The sequence below is a fragment of the Sarcophilus harrisii genome, chromosome 3, assembly GCF_902635505.1.
Source record: "Sarcophilus harrisii chromosome 3, mSarHar1.11, whole genome shotgun sequence".
NCBI classification, from domain to species: Eukaryota; Metazoa; Chordata; class Mammalia; order Dasyuromorphia; family Dasyuridae; genus Sarcophilus; species Sarcophilus harrisii.
The window spans coordinates 541,464,807-541,485,254 of record NC_045428.1 but is presented as its reverse complement, the minus strand read 5'-3'; the positions used below and the strand labels follow the sequence as shown (position 1 = coordinate 541,485,254).

Below are 20,448 nucleotides of genomic sequence, written 5' to 3'. Positions count from 1 at the left end.
AGCCTCCTGGCCCCTCAATGTTGCCAGGAATCTGCCTCTCTAGCACCCTGCTCCCAGTATGGAATATCCCATGCCCGCCTACACACTGCCTCTTCCTTTTCATATTCTGTGGACAGGTTCTGCACTATCCTTGGCTTTCCTTTCATGCCTTTTAGTATTGAATTAGGAAATTTTTCTCCCAATTCACAGCTTCTCTTCTGAGATCAGGATGGACATGTCCCCTGCATGACTGTTGACAGTTGAAGGGTCTTTTTGGCCCCTTTGCCAAATCACTGGAGGAAACAGTAAAGAAGAGCTGGACTCTCTATACTTGACTTGGAGACTCCAAGAGGATTATATCACATCCAGTGGAATGGTCTACACTCAGTAGAATTGGGTGGATGAGAACTATTTGTTCCAACAGACATGAACAGGGGCTGAAATAGGCATTGTGGAACACTTAGAGCTTGGTCAGATCTCAGATACCAAGGTCATCCATTAGACCTAGAGCCATCATGATTCCTGATTTTTGATTTTCTTGGTCCTCTTCAAAACCAAGGACAAACAAAAAATAACCACATTCAGCCCACCATATTTATCATAAAGATCTCACTCTGGACCAGTTGCTGTGAGCCAGACTCTAAGGGGTGTTAACATGAGCAGGGAGTTAGGGGATCTCTAGGTTTCTGGCATTCTTTGCTTCTGCTTTTCATCTTAAGCAACCTCAGCTGTCAGAAGACCCCAAGGACTCTGCATACCTAATCAATTTCCCTAATAGAATGTTAGCTTCCTGAGGGCAGTGCTTATATTAGTATTGGGTTTGTTTTCGGATGTCTAGAGCCTAACACACCACCACACATTTTTCTTTAAATTTATTTATTTAATATTTTGCACTATTATTTTTAAAATTATTTTTTAAAAATTTGTTTTTAGAATCTTTTGAGTTCTAGGCTGTCTCCCTTATTCCTATCCACAATTTAAAAAGCAAATATGAAGCTATGCAAAAAATTTCCATAAAAGTCATGCTGTGAAAGAAAACCTAGATCTCCCCCAATGAAAATAAAAACCCTCAAGAAAAGGAAGAAAGGAGGGGGAGAGAGAGAAAGAGGGAGGGAGAGAGAGAGAGAGAGAGAGAGAGAGAGAGAGAGAGAGAGAAAGAGAGAGAGAGAGGAGAGAGAGAAGGAGAGGAAGAAGGAGAGGGAAAGAGAGAGGGAAAGGGAGAGGAAGAGGGAGAAGAGAAAGAATGCGCCAATCTATATTCAGACAAAACCAATTCCTTCTCTGGGTATGGAGAGAATTTTTCATCATAAGTCCTTCAGAGTAGTCACAACACCTCACATTTTTAAAAACAATGGCTTCTAATTTGTGATTCCACTTGTATAGCAAACTCCTTATATGGAAAACTCCACTCATAGATCAGCAACTCGTCTTTAACTTAGATAACAAGTATCTACTAAATATTTACTATTTGCTAGTCACTGTGCTAAGTGTTTTATGAATATTTTCTCACTTAATCCTCACAAGAAGGCTAAGATAGATGTTATTATTTTATCTGCATTTTTACAGTTGGGGAAAACTGAGGCATGGAGAAGTTAAGGAAGTATCAGAGACTTCATTTGAACTCATTTTTTCTTGACTCCAGCATCAGAACTCTGTTCACTTCACCACCTAACATAATGATATGTAAAGGAACTGGCAACTTAATTATTCCAGTTTCTCCCCTGAATCTTTCTCACTCTTCATGGAACTGAAGAAAGTCTAGAAATGTTGGAAGCAAGAAAAGCAAGAACTCCTCCATTCTCCTAAATTCTCATCAACTCTGCCTCTCACACAGGATCAGAGCTTTGAATAATCAGTCTCCACCAATGGAGAGTTCCATGCAAATGGATTTTGAGATTCGTCTCACACAATGTTTCAGAGAAAAGAGTTGAACCCAAGTATCCCTATCCCTTTTATCCATTACATCACACCGCCTCTTGACATCTCAACTAGTAGATATTTAATATATGTACTTAATATATGATACTTAATATATTCAGTTGAATTGAACTGAATTACAGGTACAACAACAGAGCTCCCCTCCCACTTCCATGTTGACTTCTGGCAATTGGCCGAAAATAGACATGTTTGATGAAGAGTGAAAGGCTATCCATCTTGTTCCCTTTCAGAAACCCACGTCATAGACTCACCCATTTAAAAAATTACTGAAACTTATTTCTCAAATGCAGAAGACATTTTAATTACCCTAGCTGCCATTATCTATTCCAGGCAGCTCTGAGTCGTTTGCAGATAACCTCATATTAATCAGCCCCAGCTGAGCCCCTCGTACATGTCATGTGTAGGTAAATGCCTGGAGGTGGAAAAAAAAAGAATTATAATAAATTAATAGATAAGCAATCACAATTAATGCCACTTCCCTGCACTAACAGTTATATCACGGGAAAGATATTTTAATCTGTCATTCCTTAAGGCAGTGTTTTTCTAGCTCACGATGCTTGTGCTTCAGCATCTCCCCGGCTAGACCCATGGGGTGCTAATGAATTAGTCTATTATGTTAGACTGAATGTTTCTAAAAGGTCCCCAGTCGATACTGAATACAGTGTGTCAACATTTGGCATCCAGAGCTACAACTTCCTGCCAAGCAGGGAGGTTGCGCGTAGTTCAGTGCCTATAGTGCCCGAGGTCCTGGCCCCATCCAGCTGTGGAGAAAAATTAGGACTGTAGAAAGAAGCTTCCTCACTGTCCACATATTCTAACAGTGACACATGTCTTGGTAATAGTGAGGATTGGATACAGCTTTTCATCCTGAGTGATGGGAGCAAGCCATGTGATTCAAAGAGCATCCTGGCTTTGGAAACCAAATTCGGGATCTTCCACCTACTATCCATGTGATCTTGGCCAAGTTGTCCACTTGAGCCCTAGTTTTCCCTCATCTATAAAATAAGGGAATAGGATACAATAGTATATATGATTTTTTTTTTTACTTCAAGGAGTCTTGCTGTATCATTAGGAATGACTCTGATACTGAACTATTTAAAGTCATAATCTTAGCAAATCACGTTCCCCCTCAGCTTCAGTTTCCTTATCTGTAAATTTGGGGTGAGGCCTTGCCCTATCCATTTCAGAAGGCTACTGGGTAGAAAGCATCGAAGAAATGTGAGCTGTTGCTGCTGCCATCTTTGTGGTTAGCAAGTCATTTTCCCTCCCTAGCCTCAATTTCCTCATCTCTAAAAGGAAGAGGGTTAAACTAAATGGCCATTGATTCCTTCATCCTACCTACCAGAACTATTGCAAAGATCACACAAGATAATTCATTTTAAAACAGCTTATAAATTATAAAATATTACTTAAATACAAGGTCTGATTATTGTTATCATTTTTGAGGGGAGATACATCTCATTATGGCCCTGTCAGTCCTGCAGACATGTTTCTAACCTTTAACTTGTCATGTTCTTTAAGGGAGTCTCAATAGCCCAAATCAAACTTTTTTTTTGTTTATTTGTTTGAAAGCATCTGTTTTGCCAGCCAGCGTTTCCCAGAGTGGAAGCCTGTGATTCCTCCATTAACATTTAAAGAAATGTTTATCTTAGCACTATTTAAAATGCCTGAATATTTGGAAATTGCTGTGTCCACATCTCTGATTTTCAGTGAGAGTGCTGCCTTATGGAAAGTCCTAAGTTTTGAGATATTAAGATGGAACCAATCTTTTTAAAAACACTTTTTTGACAGTTAAGGTGACTCTACCTGGAAAAAAATCAAATCTCCCTGAAAATATCTATTGACATTTATTGGGTATTCTTAAGTCAATTATTGTGTTTATTGAACCTATAGACTGAACAGATTTGGTTTCTACCTTTAGGATTTGTGATGGAAACAAACTTTCTAGACTACACATACTAATCTCTCTTTTTCTCCAGCCCTCCCTAATGAGGCCTCCATCCCCATTCCCCATTTATCACCCCCCCCCCACCTTGGTCTCTAAGCAGAACCCTTTGTAAAAGCAGAAATTTGCATGGTTTCCAAAACTCCAACAGAAACGTGGCACTGAGCCAAGGGGCCGAAAGCTGCCTTTCTTCTCTCTGCCAGTGACTGTCTTGTCCCACGTCCTCCTCTCCTAATGCTGTCTCAGAATTGGCTCATTCTGATGCAGCTTCTGAGAAAAATGCTAAGACTGGGATTTCTCCCTTGAGAAACAGGTGCAGCTTAGGAGAGGGGGGCAGACAGCCTGGAGGTGGAGGAATACCAGATCAGAGAGATTGGTATTGGTATCACACCTCCTTCTCTGACTTTCAAAAGGTGAGAATGTTTAAACAAGCTCTTCTTCTTGGGGAGAAATGGTTGTCTTGCCCCAAGATCAGTGTGTCCTTCCACATCCTATCTTCCACCCACCTTCTCCTAGAGAATCAGCATAATTAAAAATGAATGAAGATCTTCAGTGAGAAGTTATAGGATTCAGAGTTGAAAGGGACCTTACTGAGCATATAAATTCATTCTCCTTTACCAATAAAGTCCTAAAAGGTTAAATCTCTTGTCTAAGGTCACATAGGCAGTAAATGAACAGAACTTATAGAAGACATGCAAATCCAATTGATACTTAAGCAGAAATTCCCTCTACAATATCTTGGACCAATGGTCATCCAGCCTCTGTTTGAAAACCTTTTATCATTGAGGAGCTCAGTGATCCTCAAGGCAGCATCCCTGATCCTCCAAATTTCTTATTTCTGGAAGGAAGGAAGGAAGGAAGGAAGGAAGGAAGGAAGGAAGGAAGGAAGGAAGGAAGGGAGGGAGGGAGGGAGGGAGGGAGGGAGGGAGGCATTTTCTTGTCATCACTCAGGTTCACAAACTCAAAGTCATTCTCATTTCCCTACTCTCCCTTTCTCCTCACATTGAATCATTTACCATATTTTGAGGCTACCTACACAATTCATCTCATGAACATTTCCTTCTCTCCACTAATACAACTGCCAGAAACCCTTGTCATCTCTAACCCAGAATTTATCACTGATATTCTAATTCATCTCTCATCTTTTGGACTCTTTCTTCTCCTGCATCTACACAAGTGACATTAAATTCAAATAAAAATAGGGATTACTAAACCATACAAAAGTATCTTTATGGGCCGCATATTGACTTAGAAAAGCACATATTGACATTATTAATGTTTTATTGTACTTTAATTTATTCAGTTAAATACTTCCCAAATACATTTTATCCTACTTCTGGCCACACTCAGTAGTACTGTGGACCCCATGTGGCTTCTATTCTACATTACTGTCAAAATAATCTTAAAGAATTGTACATGTTTAACCTATATTGGATTGCTTGTTGTCTTAAGGAGGGGGGGAAGGGAGAAAAATTTGGAACAAAAGGTTTTGCAAAGGTGAATGTTGTAAACTTTCTTTGCATGTATTTGGAAAAAATAAAATACTATTTAAAATATTTTGAAAGCAGTATAAAATAATCTTGAATAACTTTATGTCACTCTTGAACTCAAAAATCTTTAGTGGCTCCCTATCACCTCTAAAACAAAATACATATTTCTCAGCCTGGCATTTAAACCCCAATGTAACTCCAGCCTACCTTTCCAGGTTTTCTTCCTATTGCTCCATCATTGTGTTCTGAAGCAATTGGTCAGCATGTTCACTCAGCTCAGAATTCCAACTCTCGTCTCCATACAACACAGATTCTATGTCATGCCTGCATCTTGGTTTCACTTCACTTCTGCTTTTTTATTAGATCTTCTTTTTTTTCCAGAATCAATTAGGGTTAAGTGACTTGCCCAGAGTCACACATCTAGTAAGTTCTGAGGTCTGATTTGATTAGTTCTTCCTGACTCTAGGCCCAGCATTTTATCTATCTCCCCACCTGCCTGCCTGTTATTTTTACTTATCTATATTCTTTCTCCAGTCTTTAGCAGAATAGCTCCTTAATAGCAGGAAAAAGCTATTTTTTTTTTATATTCCTAGCTTACGCCACCATGCTTTGCATATAGTAGGCTCTTTAAGTATTTACTAGAGAACAACTTGTTGGGAATTTCTTAGTAATACTGAATGGAAAGGCATTTATCATATATTTTCTATGTTCCAAACACTATGCTAAGAATTGAGGATACCCAGAGAAGAAATGTAACATCATACCTTTAGAACCAGAAGGAACCTTAGAAGCCACTAGAGCCAATCCCTTCATTTTACAAACAGGGAAACTGAAAAACAGAAAAATTAAGTGACATACACTGTTAGCTCTTAAGTTTCTGAGCCAAGATTTGAACTGTTTTCCTGATTCCAAACCCAGTGCTTTATCCACTATTTCACCTGATTGTAAGACCTATTCTTTTCTCAAGGGATTCATACTCTAATTAGAAAAAATAACAACACATATATTGTTTCCAATTCTACTGACCTATGTTCAGCCTTCTGGCTGTGCTATTTACTAGCTGTATTACCTTATTCTAGTCCCTTTTCCTATCTGAATCTTTGTCTGGGTCTCAGTTTCCTTTCCTGTAAAATGAAAGGTTTGCAATAGATGATAGTCTCTTTCAGTACTAAATCTAAAATTCTGTGAAATGTACTGTTTTTATAGAAAGAATCTTTGTTCCCCTTCTGACCCCATCCTTCCCCCTTAAATAAAAGCCATAGAAGGTGGATTTGTGAGGGAAGGCAGAACAAAGGGAATTTAGTATCAATTAGGAGGATCTCGGGCCAAGCTGAAGCCAGCCCAGTGTGGCAGTCTCTGTTTTATGTGCTCCGAGTTTTATTACCCTTCATCTCTCCTCCAGAACATAATTAATTCAACAGAAAAATTGTAAATATGGCTGGCTTGGATGATAAAATCTGGGATAATTGTAGCTGTAGAAAGTAAAATACAACCGGAGAGTCCCAACAAACCTAATTAGTTCCCTGATTCCCCGCTGGGGATGGGATATTCCTAGTACAACATCAAGCAGTACTTAGAGATAGGAGACAGGGCAGATTGGGGGCTCTAGAATGGCCAAGGACCTTTGAGGCCCCACCTCAACCACCTGGTGGTACTACACCTGGAGGGAGAAGAGACCTGATAGCTACATGGCTCTATTGTCTCTTACCCAGAAATGTTTCCTGTCCTTGTCATGTCAGAGTTGGACAGGACCATAAAACACAAGATGTCAGAGCTTAGAACAGAGGATGTCAGAGCTGGGAGAGACCTTAGAACACAAGATGTCCCAGTTTATAAATAAGGAAAATAAGTCCCTGAGAGGAGAAATGATTTGTCCTAAATCACTCATTTGCTAAGCAGCAGAACCCAAGTTCAAATCCTGCCTTACATTTATTAGCTGGGCCACTTACTTAACTGATTTCAGCCTTAGTTTTCTCATCTATCAAATGGGAATAATAGTAGCCATCAACCAAAAGACATTTTTAAGCACCTATTATGTGCCAGGCAGTGGGCTAAATACTGCTTGTACCTCCCAGGTTGTGAATATTGTGTTGTGAAGATCAAATGAGATGATATATTCAAAGTATCAATATAAATGTTAGTTATTATTTTTATTATTGTTTATTGAGATTCAAGAAAGGGAACACACATTTATATAGCATCTACTATATGCCAGGTGCTGTGCTAAGCATTTTGCCTTTATCTGCTGCCCATCAAATCTCCTGACTCAGTATCAGGTTTCTTCTACCGACCTTTGCCACTTCCCTGGTTTGGCTGCAGTCCCTGGGAAAGAGAGGAAAAAAGGGCCAATTTGGAAGTGTTCAGATAATTTAAATTGATTTCCTTCTCTTTCTCTTTCTCTTTTCAAGGACCTTTATGCATTAGACTTAGAACCCTACCGCTACTCTGGAGTCAATCTAACAGGGTTCCGGATCCTCAATGTGGAGAACCCCCATGTCTCAGCCATTGTAGAGAAGTGGTCCATGGAGAGGTTGCAGGCGGCACCTCGGGCTGAGTCTGGCCTGCTGGACGGGGTGATGATGGTGCGCAGGACAGGGCAGGGCAGGGGAGTCAGTAGGGGAAATGGGGAGGGGTCCCTCCTGGCCCATCCATAATTATGGCGAGCAGGAGGGACTGGCCTTGGTGAAATGGAGTCCCCCTAAGGGCCATAATCACTACTGAGTGGGAGGTAAGTCTGAACTGTATCTGTGTCAGTCGTCTACTTAGCTGGCACAAAGACCTCAGCCCCAGGAAGCTAAGTGTCCCTTCCTGACAATCCTAGTATGGCAGGAAGAAGATAAAAGGTGGGTGTCTCTTTTAATGATGATGTATCTGTTGGGGGGTGGGAGAAGGATGAGCAGATAACCAAATAAATTAAGGTACTTGTCATTGTGTCTGCATACAAAGTGTGTGCTTAATGTGTATATGTATAAACTAGCATGAATGTACATAAACATATTTTGTGTATATATACATTGGATGTATGTGGATATATGACATCTTTGTTATATTGTGTACAAGCGCATGTGCAAGTATGTCCTAGTATGTGTGTATGCTTCTTTTACAGACCGTTTAGTCTCACTTTTTCATTACAGAATAGGAAATATCCTATTAGTAAGCACAGGGAGAGAAAAGAGTCCAGAATCTCATAGAAGCAGAAGGGCATTCAAATTCTGTGTTCTTTTCCACTGCACCAAGTATTATGCAAATAAACAGCTACCTGGATATTTTTCTGTCTTCATGTACATTACATACAGAGATTCAGATATAATACAGGGCTTTTCAAACTTATTTCACTTATGACCCATTTTTTCCCAGAGAAATTTTTACTTGACCTCAGGTATATAATTATATAAAATAAATGTACAAGAATCGCAGGTGTTTAACATATATTGAATTACTTGCTGTCCAGGAGAGGGAGAAAAAATTTGAAACACAAGTTTTGCAAAGATTAATGATGAAAATTATCTTTGCATATATTTTGAAAATAAAAAGCTATTATGAAAAAACAAAATAAGTATACAAATCAAACATTTACTGATAATAAATCATGAAGAAATATGCTTTAAAAGAATTCTCTGATGTACATATAGTTTTACCATTTATTAAAAACAAAAACAAGAATTACATATTAATGAGATAAGATGTGCTTATTTATTTTTACATAAAGAATTAAATCTTGGGGGAATATTTGATACCTTTTACTGTTATCAAATTTTCCATGATCCCCACATTCAGTTATAAAAGCATCCACAATGTCAGAAGCTTTGGTGCAGTAGAGAATGCTGAAATTGAATCCAGTTGGACCTAGTTTCAAATCCCATCTTCAATGTTTATTCGCTATGTGGCCATGAAACTCACATCTCTGAGCCTTAATTTCTCCTTCGGTAAAATGGGGATTAAAATAATATGATCATTGTAACACAGAAGTGCTAAGTAAGATAATATAGAGAGAGAATAATATATATATGTATTATATGTTATGCCTATGAGGTATTGCAGAGGTGTGTTTATATGCAGGAAAGTATTTTTGCAGGCACATGTCTAACTCTGCATGTGTGTATAGCTACATATATGTATGTATATGTATTATGTGTATATATGTATATGTATGTATGTATGTATGTATATATATATATATATATTTTATATATATATATATATTTCATAAAAATTATATATATATATATATATCCGTGTAATTGCATGTGTCAGTGTGGAGATGTAAATGTGTCTGGCTGCCTCTGTTCATGTGAATGTCCCATTGGGACAGATGACACAGCCTTTCTCTAGAAGGGTGAGCTAACAGGCCCACTGGATCATACCGGACTTCTTCAAAAAGCAGTGGGGTTCCCAAGCAGTCCTATCCCATTTGTAGTAGCTGGGCTGAGACAGACAAGGACCCTGGGTTCTGGTGCTGGGAAAGCATCATGCTGTGTCTGCTGCCTCCGTTTTGTTTTTGTGAGATGGAGAGATCTGCATTGGAGTGATTTGGGGGGGATAAATGGTCCCTTTTGCAGCCCCAGGACCAAGTAGAGGAGAGTGGCTGGAGGAGGGATAGAGAGTGGGGCAGCCCCCTTGGCTGTCCTCAGGGAAGCTGTCCTGAGCTCTGCTGCCCCCCTACCCTTCCATTCCAGACAGACGCAGCCTTGCTCTATGATGCTGTTCATATCGTCTCTGTGTGCTACCAGCGGGCCCCACAGATGACCGTCAATTCCCTGCAGTGTCACCGTCACAAAGCCTGGCGCTTTGGAGGCCGCTTCATGAATTTCATCAAAGAAGTGAGTATTCCTTGTGTGGACCAGCATGGAGTGGGGAACAAAACCCTCGCCCTAGGAAAGGGCAGGGAGGTGGGAGGAAGAATGGGCACCCCGTGGCCAGGGCCCTGGGTGAGGATTACCACAGCTTGGTGAGGATTACGTTTCATTCTGTTCACCCAGGAGGTAACTGAGGCACAGAAGGGCTTTGCATCATGGTGGCAAAACCAGACCTTAGAGCTCTGTCTTGTCTCCCCCAACCTCATGCTCTCCCTGGTTGTTTTGCTTTCCCCAAGATTAGAGAAGGATGTTCTTGAAACCCTAACATCTTGGTGAAATGTGTCCAGACCACCTACTCTTCAGGATCTACAGTGAGTCTCAGGCCTGTAATGAAGAAGACTTGTGACTTCAGATACTCACTAGCTATGTGACCCTGATCAAATCACTTAATCTGTACTTGCCTTAAATTCTCCAACTGAATTAATAATAGAAGCTACCTCTCAGTGTTGCTTTTAGGATCAGATGAGATAGCATTTGTAAAGTGCTTGGTACATAGTAGATGCTTAATTAAGGCTTGTTTACTTCTTTGCTTCTGAATTAGAGCCAAAGAATGGTGAGGTGCCTTCGTTCTAGAAAATGACCAATTAATAGACATAGTATCTGTTCAAATGTCAAGATCATAGAAGGCTAGGACCCTAACTTTGGAGCTGGAAGAGATTTCTTTAGTCCCACCACAAGTTATGAATCTCCTTTAGAATTTATACTTAAAGACCTCCAGTGGCAGAGAATTTACTGCCTATTTCACATTCAATAAGATTTTTGTTTCCCTAAGTTGAATATGTCCCCAATTCTTTCACCATATGGTTTTAGTTCTCTCCTTTGAGACCAAGAAGTATAACCCCTCTTTCCCATTAACCTGAAGACCATTCATTCCATCTCCCCCCATATTGCCTTTTCTAAAATAATACTCCCCAGTTCCTTCAACTCCTCTTTATATGACAGTGTTCAAATCCTATACCATCTAAGCCACCCTTCCCTAGAAAACTACACCATATTGACAACACCATGCCTAAAATGTTTTTTTGTTTGGTTTTGCTGAGGCAATTGAGATTAAGTGACTTGCCACACACACACTATTAAGTGTCTGAGACTAGATTTGAACTCAGATCCTCCTGACTTCAGGTCTGGTGCTCTATCCACTGCACCACCTAGCTGCCCCCTAAAATGTGTTTTTAGGACTAAACACAATACTCCAGATGGAGTTTGTCCAAGCACAGTCCCCTTCCCCATTTTGGTGACTAGTTTCTGCTAATGCAACTTAGCCATATAAGTGGTTCCCAGGCAGACAATATGTCTGTCTCCCATTGAGATTTCAATTCACTCTGAGTCCGAAGGTTCTTGTCTCATGAACAGTTGACTCCCCCATAATGCTACAGCTAACTAAAGGTATTTTATTGACTCCAGTACTCTTCTAACAGCCTTTTCCTCCCCAAAACAATTTCCCAGCATGTACCCCTAGACCCAGCCAAGGCCCTCAGTGGGAGCCTGGGTCAGAAGATAAAATTTGAAAGGGCCTCCTGTTGCCTGTTCCTGCTCTATCTGTTCTCTCCATCCCTCTTTCTGCCAGCCCTAGAGAGAGAATGGACAAGATCAGTGCACGGGCAAGTTAGGGAGGGGGAATCCCTAGGGCTAAATACTTGACAGCCTTTAGCTTCCTGCAACTAGAGTTATTTACCTGCATGTAGGAAAGAGTGCTGGGGGTTGTGCCATGAAGCTTAGGGTCCCCAGATTGCAATCTTGGGTTAGAGGAGAAGGAAGCGAGGAGTTTTTAAGTGCCTACCATGTACCAGACAATGTTTCAAGTACTTTGAAAAGATCTCATTTGTTCTTCAGAACAACCCAGAGAGGTGCTATTATTAGTATCGTTTAAACATTGAGAAAACAGACAAATAGAGGTTAAGTAACTGAACTTGCATCACATGGCTCCCAAGTGTTAGAGGTCAGGTTTGAACTCAGGTTTTCCTAATTCCAGACCCAGTGCTTTATTCACTGTACTTCCTGGGTTCCGTGGGAGTGTGACATAAAATAAAAGTATAGGTTCAGATGTCTATTCAATGCTTGGTGGGAATCAGAAACCCAAACAGGACAGTCTATTTATCTTTGGCGCTGGAGGAACTGGCCTGCCATTGGTAGGAAGGGAGGACCACCCTGCTTTGGAAAAATCTCTGGTATTTGTCTCATTCCTATGTCTTGCATTCTTCTCCATCAGAAAGGTCTTTCTGAAATCCAAGTTTTAATCCTCTTGCTATTCCATCATTAGAGACTTTCATAGTCCTTAGCCTCTCTAGCTTGGGTGCACCTGCCAGAGCTTGGCACGGGCTTTGAGTGCCCATAATAATCACCTCCATTCCCTGATAGAGTCCAGAAGAGTACCTTCTGAAAGGAAGGATTGACAATTCACTTCCTAAATGAGGAACTCATACTTGGATACAATATTTTAGATGTGGCCTGACCTGGGCAAAGGATAATGAGATAGTCACCCTTCCCCTGACTCTGGGCACTGGACTTCTCTTAATGCCTCCTAAGCTTTTCTGACTTTCAGATCATACTGATGACCCTCATATTGCTTGTCAATCAGCCAATAAACGTTTATTAAGCACCAGCTCTGTTCCAGGCACTGTGCTAAGTGGAAAAAAAATAATCCCTGACATCAAGAGGCTTACAACCTTATTGAAGGGAAGGAGAAACAATAAGCAAAAAAAAATAATCAAACAAGATATAAACAAGATAAATTGAAGATAATCAACAGAGGAGAGGCACTAGTACTGTAGGGGAGTGGGAGACTTCCTGCAGAAGGTGGAATTTTAGCAGGAACTTGAAGAAAGCAAGGGAAGCCAGAAGGGAGAGAGGAAGAGGGAGAGAATTTTGGGCACAGCAGAATGCCAGAGAAAATGACCAAAGTGCAGATATAGAATGTTTTATTCTAGGAATAGCAAGGAAGCCAGTGTCACTGAATCATCAATGTGAGAATAAAAAAGACATAAGAAGACTAAACTGGAGGAGCAGGTTATGATGGGCTTTGAATGCCAAACAAAGGATTTTTTATTTGATTCTTGATGTGATAAGGAGGCACTGGAACTTATCAAATGGGGGAAAGGGGTGGTATGCGTGTGAGATAGTGAGATTTGTGGTGGTGATTTAGAAAGATGAATATGACAGCTGAGTGGAGAATGGTCTAACATGGAGAGAAAGATAAAGATAGGGAGACAAATCAGTAACCTATTTTTAAAAATGCAGGCATGAGATAAGAGGCTAAACCAGGCTGATGGCAGGATCATAGGAGAGAAGGGACAATAGATGTCATGAAGGTAAAAATGATAGGACTTGGTAACCAATTGGGTGGGGAAGGGCTGAGTGAGTATTCTAGGATGACTCATAAGTTGCAAGTCTGGGAAACTGGGAGGATGATGGTACCTTAGAAAGTAATAGGAAAGTTTGGAAGAAGGGAGGGTTTGGAGGGAAAAATAATGAATTCGGTTTAGACATATTGAGTTTAACATGTCTACAGAAGATCCAGTTCGAGATGACCATTAGATAGTTGAAGATATTAAACTGGACAATGCACAAGTTAGGGTTAGATAATTAAATTTGGGAGCTGATGAGATCACCAATTGAATTAACATTTCAAAAAAGAAGGCCAAAGATTGAGCTCTGGGGAATATCCACTTGTAGCAAGTATGACCATTTTTTTTTTTTTTTTGCTAGAGCAAAGGAGACTGAGAGAAATTGGAACGAACAAGGTAACTTGGTGGCAGACTAGATAGAGCACTGGGATTTGGAGTCAAGAGAACTTGATTTAAAATCTGGCTTCAGATACTTACCAGCTTGTGATCCTGGGGTTTGCCTCAGTTTCCTCTGCTAAGTGAGCTAGAGAAGGAAATGGCAAACCACTCCATCTGTGCCAAGAAAATCCCAGATGGGATCATGAAGAATTAGATGTGATTAATTGGCCAAAAAAAAAAAAAAAAAAAAAAAAAACCAAGGAGAGAAACTAAAACTCCAAAGTTTTCATACGAGCTGAGGGCCACACAGGGTAGAGTAATGGGGGTGGGGGAGAATTCCCTGGATGGAAGTAAGGAAGCCAGAATTCTAGTTCTAATTCATTTGCTAGCTGTGTGGCTTTGGATGTCAGTCAACATAACTAGTTTTCAGTTTTCCCATCTTCAAAATGACAGGATAGAAGTAGATGACTTCAAAAATTCCTTTCAGCTCTTTCTTTCTGTGATTTATGTTGTTAAACTGGTTATTTCACATTTGTATTTGTGCAGTTTACTTTATGAACCCAAGCATAAAACTTTACATTTATCTCTACTAAATGCCACTATTAAATTTGGCCCTTTATTCTAACCTGTCACAATCTCTTTGAATCATAACTCATCCAGTGTTTTAACTATCCTTCTAACACTTACCATTTCCATTTATGCCTGTATTGGAGTCATAATAAATAAAGGTTTTAAAAGACAAGGGTGGGCCAAGGACAGAATCCTGAGGCCACTATTAAAAAACTCTCTCCAAGGTGATGTGGATTAATAGAGCGATACTCTTTGGGTCCAGTTATTCAAATGGTTATAAATCTCTCCATCTTGTCCATGAGGCTATTTTGAGAGACTGTCAGATGCTTTGCTAAAACACAGGCATGCTATATCCTCAGCCTTCCTCTGATCTACCCAACCTAGTAACCCTGTCAAAAAAGGAAATTAGGTTAGTCTGGCATGACTTGTTCCCGATGAACCCATGCTGGCTTTGTTTTCTGAGTGCTCCTGAGTTTCCCTTGAGCAATCTCCTTCCCCTGGCAGAAGTGGGAAGAGTACCTTCTAACAGGTCAGCTACCTGCTCTAAGCAACAGAAAGTTCCAGTTCATCAAGTCTGTATTATCTTGTGGTGGCTCAGAGTGGAGGAGACAAAGGCAGGCAGCAATGGCAGATCCTTCCCTGGCATTGAGATGATCTTTACTGCCCTGGCATTTGTTCTACGGTTTCCTCTTGAGGTCAGAGCACGTGGCTATTTATAGACAAGGTCACTGTTCTTTAAGGGGCCCACACACCCTGTTCCACCTTCCCCCCTGCTACATGCCCATCCAGAGGAAGGCCTGACTGAGAATTCTTCAGATCAGAGTTATCAAATCCCTGAAAAATGGAGAAGCTGACTTTGGATCACCTGGTCCCCATAGCCAGCAATCAGGTGAGAGTTAGAATTCAGATACCTTTGGCACAGGACGAGTCTGTCCCAAGGAAATCATGGATAAGGGTTGGACTGGGGTGGGAGAGAGGAGAAAAGTGCTGAAAATCTCTGTTCCAAACACTTGAATTAATATGACAGTTCCCAGTATTGCCCACCAGTAACAAATCCACTTATATCCTGGACTGCCGAGCATTGCTGGAGAAAGTCTCAAAACCCGGCTGTTTGGGTCCTTGACAAATTCATGCTATTTAATCTCCCTGTACTCCTACTGTTATTTGGCAATCCTTTTATCCATCTCTTGTTAGCTCTCTATCAAATTTCTCAGTCTCTTCCAAATCTATTTCCTCTCTCCTTAAGTCTCCCCACCTTCCATACCCCACCACAGCAGCCATCAGAACTAAACACTCTTATCTCCTCTCCTCCATGCCTTAAAACCTCTTAATCAATTTAATGGGATAAGCATTTTTAAGCACCTACCCTATACGAGAACCTTAGAGGGACGACTTGTCCATGTCTTTCCTAAAATGAAGCACTCACAACCAGACACAGTACTTCAAATGTTACCTGACCTGGGCAAAGGTTAGCAAAATGATTACTCCCTCAATATGGACACTAGACTTCCATTAATACTGCCTGAGATTATAGTAGCTTTTTGACTGCTGACTCATACTGAGCTTGTGGTGAACTAAGGCTCCCCTCAGGTCTTCCCACAAGCTGGGAGAGATAAGATAAAGTAATGAGAAAAAAAGCAGTGAACTGAAAGTAAAGGATTCTGAATTCTAATTCTCACTTGATTGTTAGCTAGGGGACCAGGTGATCCAAAGACCAAAGTAGAATTGATCTCAACATCCTCTCCTCTCTATCTCTTTTCTGAGATGAGATGACTACCTTCCCAACAGAGGTTAACCATTCCATCTGTGCTTTTTTTTCCATCCCCCAACTTAATCCAAGACCTTGTTCCCTTTCCCATCCCATGTCTCCAGTACATCCCTCTCTGTTTTTCAGCTGCTTCCTTTCCCACAAATTAGCAAATATGCTCAGATTCCCCCCCCCTCCAAATTTCCCATGATGCATCCCTCAAACTACCTTCTTCTCCTCCTTTTCACTGATAAATTCTAAAAACAATCATCCATGTTGGCTGCTTTAACTGCCGCACCACCCACTCACTCTTCAACTCTTTGCAATCTGCCTTCCCCTCTTCTCCACTCACACAGCCACCAGTCTGGTTCAAGCCCTCATTACTTCTCACCTAGGCAATAGCAAATTTATCCCCTTTCCAATCCATTCTTCACACAGATGCCAGTGAGATTTCTAAAGCACAGGTCTGCTCACATCACTCCCCTGCTCAATAAATTCCAGTAGCTCCCTACTGCCTCTAGGATGAAAAGCACACTGCTCCATGTGCCAATTCAATCTCTTCTGAGCTTGATTCCAGCTTACTTACTTGCATGCTTCCCCCACACACATTAATTCCCTTCATGTAGTCTTTGATCCTACCAATCTGGCCTCTTTACTATTCTTCATATGCGACACTCCATAACCCATCTCTGCTCTTGCACAGGGCTGTCTCCCAGGCTTAGATTATCCTTCTTTTCCTCTGTCTCTTAGGATTTCCACCTTCCTTTAAAGTTCAGCTTAAATATCACTTTCTATGGAGGCTTTTCCTATTTCTCTCCAAATTTAAAGGCCTTGTTATATTATTTTGTATATTTTATGGCTAAGAAATAAGCTCTTGGTTTATCTTCCCCCAAATTAGGGCTCCAAGGCACTTCTTGACCACCATTTCCAAACCAGGCTACATGAAAGTGATCTCACTCTCTTCATAATCCCTTTTCCCCTGAATGTGTTGCCTTTTCCCTATAGAATAAAAGGTTCCTTAAGAACAGGGATTGTTTGTATTGCTTATGTCTGTATTCCCAATGTTTGGCACAATATCTGGTATGGTATATTAAATGTGAGCACTTACTAAATGTTTTTTCATTCATTAATATTCATGTTTCCTTGATAGAATATAAACTTTTTGAGGGCTAGATTCTTTTATTTTTGACTTTGTATTCTCATTGCCTATGACAATGGTTGTTTGGTGTCTGTTGTCGAAGAGAATCAAAATGACATCACTAAGTTAGATTCAAGTTACAGTAAGTCCAACTATCTCTGATATGAGCTCGGAATGCTCTGCCACAGATCAGTTACAAATAGTCCATATGAACATTTGGGGTGGATTCTCTACCTTTGTGCATCTCATGCCTCTTTTGAGTTACAGCAATTCTGCTTTGCTCATAGAGCATACTGGGCAGTTCTGTGCCAGTGTCTCCCATGCCATATAATCAATTTTTAAGTTCTTAAGAGAGACCTTGAAAATGTCCTTGTATCACTTTTTCTGACCATCTTATAAGGACTTGCTTTTGTGTGAATTCTTCATAAAATAATCTTTTTTGGCAAACGTTCATTTGGCATATGGTAGGTACCTAACAAAGGCTTATCCATTCAGTGATTGATTCCATTCCTACCACTCAACTGAAACTATACTCTTTACAGTTATCTCTTAGTTGCCAAATAAAATGGCCTTTCCTCAGGCCATATCCTTGCTGGCACATTTGTCCTCTTCTTTCTGATATCTGGCATCCTTCTGTTTATCTCCCTCTCCCTTTCCCTCCAGTTCTCCCTCCTTTATTCTCTGTCTCCGTTTTTCTGTCCATGTGTCTGTGTCTGTGTCTGTGTCTATGTCTCTCTCCCTTTCTCCCTCCCCCCCCTCTCCTTCCCTTTCTTCCTCTCTTTCCTTCCCTTCTTTCCTCTTCTTCTTCTTCTTGTTCTTGTTCTTCTTCTTTTCCTCCTTCTCTTCCTCCTCTTCCTCCTCCTCCCCCCCCCTCACACACACACACACACACACACACACACTACACACTGATTGGATTGTAACTTCTTTGTGTCCTTCACTATTTTCCTTCTGCCATCTGAATGTAGGTGTCTCTTAGGTTCTGTTTTCATCTTTCTCCTCATTAGTTTTCTCTGTGAAGCAACTATGTAGTGCACTGGCCAAAGTTCAGGATTTGGTGTCAGAAAAAAATGAGTTCAAATCCAGACTCAGACACTAATGATGTTTATTTGATTCAATTTCCTTATCTTTAAAATGAAGACAATTATACAACCTACCACCTAGAGTTGTGAGTATAAAAGTATATACATTGTATAAAACAGTTTACAAACCAAGAAGCATTATATAAATGCTAGCTATTATTATTATAATAACTTATTCATCCACAACCAAGGCTCTCATCCTTACCTCTATGTGAAAGACTCTCAAATCTGTATCCAGCTCCATCCTCCCTACTATGCTCGATTTCAATATTTGTCTTCTGTCCTTTTACATCTTGTATGTCCTTTTCTTACCCCAAATTCATATATAAAGTCAAGTTCATCACCTAACTAACTATGACTTTCCCCTATCAGTCATACCACTGTCCCTCCAATCATCCATACATGAAACTTTCAAGTTTCAAGTGTATGTAAAACCCTTGAGGAGAAGAATTGCTTCATTTTTATACTTTGGCACCCAGCACCATGGTTAACATATAATAGGGATTTAATAAGTGTGTCTTGATTGATCAATTAATTGATTGATTGACACTTTCTTCCTGAGCTCTATTTTAGTCAGAACCAGACTTTCAAATCATGATGAAATATGGAAGGAAGGAAACAAATATTTATTAAATATATACCATATGTCCAGATATATAAACAGTATCTGACTTCATCCTCACAACAATTTTAGAAAGTAGGTACTACTATAATCCACATTTTACAAAGGGTAAAGCCAGCATCATATGGTGAAAGTGAAGCTGGTTTTGAACGTGGGTCTTTCTGACTTTCCATCCATAACAAAACCCCTCTTTTCTTTCTCAGCTTTCTAGCTGCTTTTTATATATTCTGTTGGTAGAATGTAAAGGCAGCGAAGTGATACAATAGAGAGAACACTGGGGTGGAATTAGGAAGATTCTTCTCCATGAGTTCAAATCAAATTAGGCAAGTCACTTAACCCTGTTTTCCTCATTTGTACAATGAGCTGGAAAAGAAAAGGCAATATCTTTGCAAGAAAACTCCAAATGGGGCCTCAAAGAATCAGATGTAATTAAAACAACTGAACAACAATATTAGAATGTAATCTCTTTGAAGGCAGGATCTGCTTTATTTGCTTATCCCTAGTGCTTAACATAGTGTCTGGCACATAGTAAACACCTAATAAATGCTTTTTTCAATCCTCCATTTCTCTTCTGTCTCTCTATATCCATTCACATCTTATCAAATTTGCCTTTGCAATATCTCCTAGTCATTCTTCTTGTCACTACCTTAACTCAAACTCATTACTTTTTACCTGTACTATTGACTTAACTTCAACTAGGTGATGCAGTGGATAGAACACCATGCCTGAAGTCAGGAAGACTCATTGGCCTGAGTTCAAATCCAGCCTTACTAGTTGTGTGATCCTGGCCAAGTCACTTTATCCTGTTTGCCTCAGTTTCCTTATCTGTGCAATGAGTTGGAGAAGGAAATGGCAAATCACTCTGGTATGTCTATCAAGAAAACCCCAAAAGGGGTCACAAAGAGCTAGACATGACTGAAACAAATACTCAACAACAATTGATATAACTGCCTAACTGACCCTCCTGCCTCCAGTCTTTTCCTTCTCCAATCTACCATTCATATAGCTGCCAATATAATATTGCTAGGCCATTTCTCTACTGAAAACTTCCAATGACTCCCTATACCACTAAAGCCCTTAATCTAGCATTTTGAAGTGCTCCATAGATATTCTCTGAGATTCATTGCAGGTATAAAGATCTATGATTTTGTGATACCTAGAAAGGCTTCTTTCTAAATGAGGCCCATTAATGGACTGTGGCTGTTGTCCAGGGCCTAGTTAGCCAAATATAGAGATTCTTATCACCATAGGGCTTGGCCACTAATGAGTTAATTTATTCAGCCGCAGCCACTTATAAAGAATCTATTAAGGCATGGAAGAGAGCTGGATCATAGGATCATAGGTTTAGATCTGGAAAGG

The 20,448-nt window shown here is 40.2% G+C and overlaps 1 protein-coding gene across 3 annotated transcripts in view; it reads left to right on the top strand.

Moving 5' to 3' along the window:
- The window catches only part of GRIK3 (glutamate ionotropic receptor kainate type subunit 3), a 322,874-nt gene that overhangs the window by 216,468 nt on the left and 85,958 nt on the right, over positions 1-20,448 (top strand). For all 3 annotated transcript variants that reach the window (XM_031962173.1, XM_031962172.1, XM_031962174.1), the window contains exons 6-7: positions 7,761-7,934; positions 10,029-10,172. In XM_031962173.1, the coding sequence (XP_031818033.1) occupies positions 7,761-7,934; positions 10,029-10,172 (318 nt within the window). The remainder of the gene's footprint in view (positions 1-7,760; positions 7,935-10,028; positions 10,173-20,448) is intronic.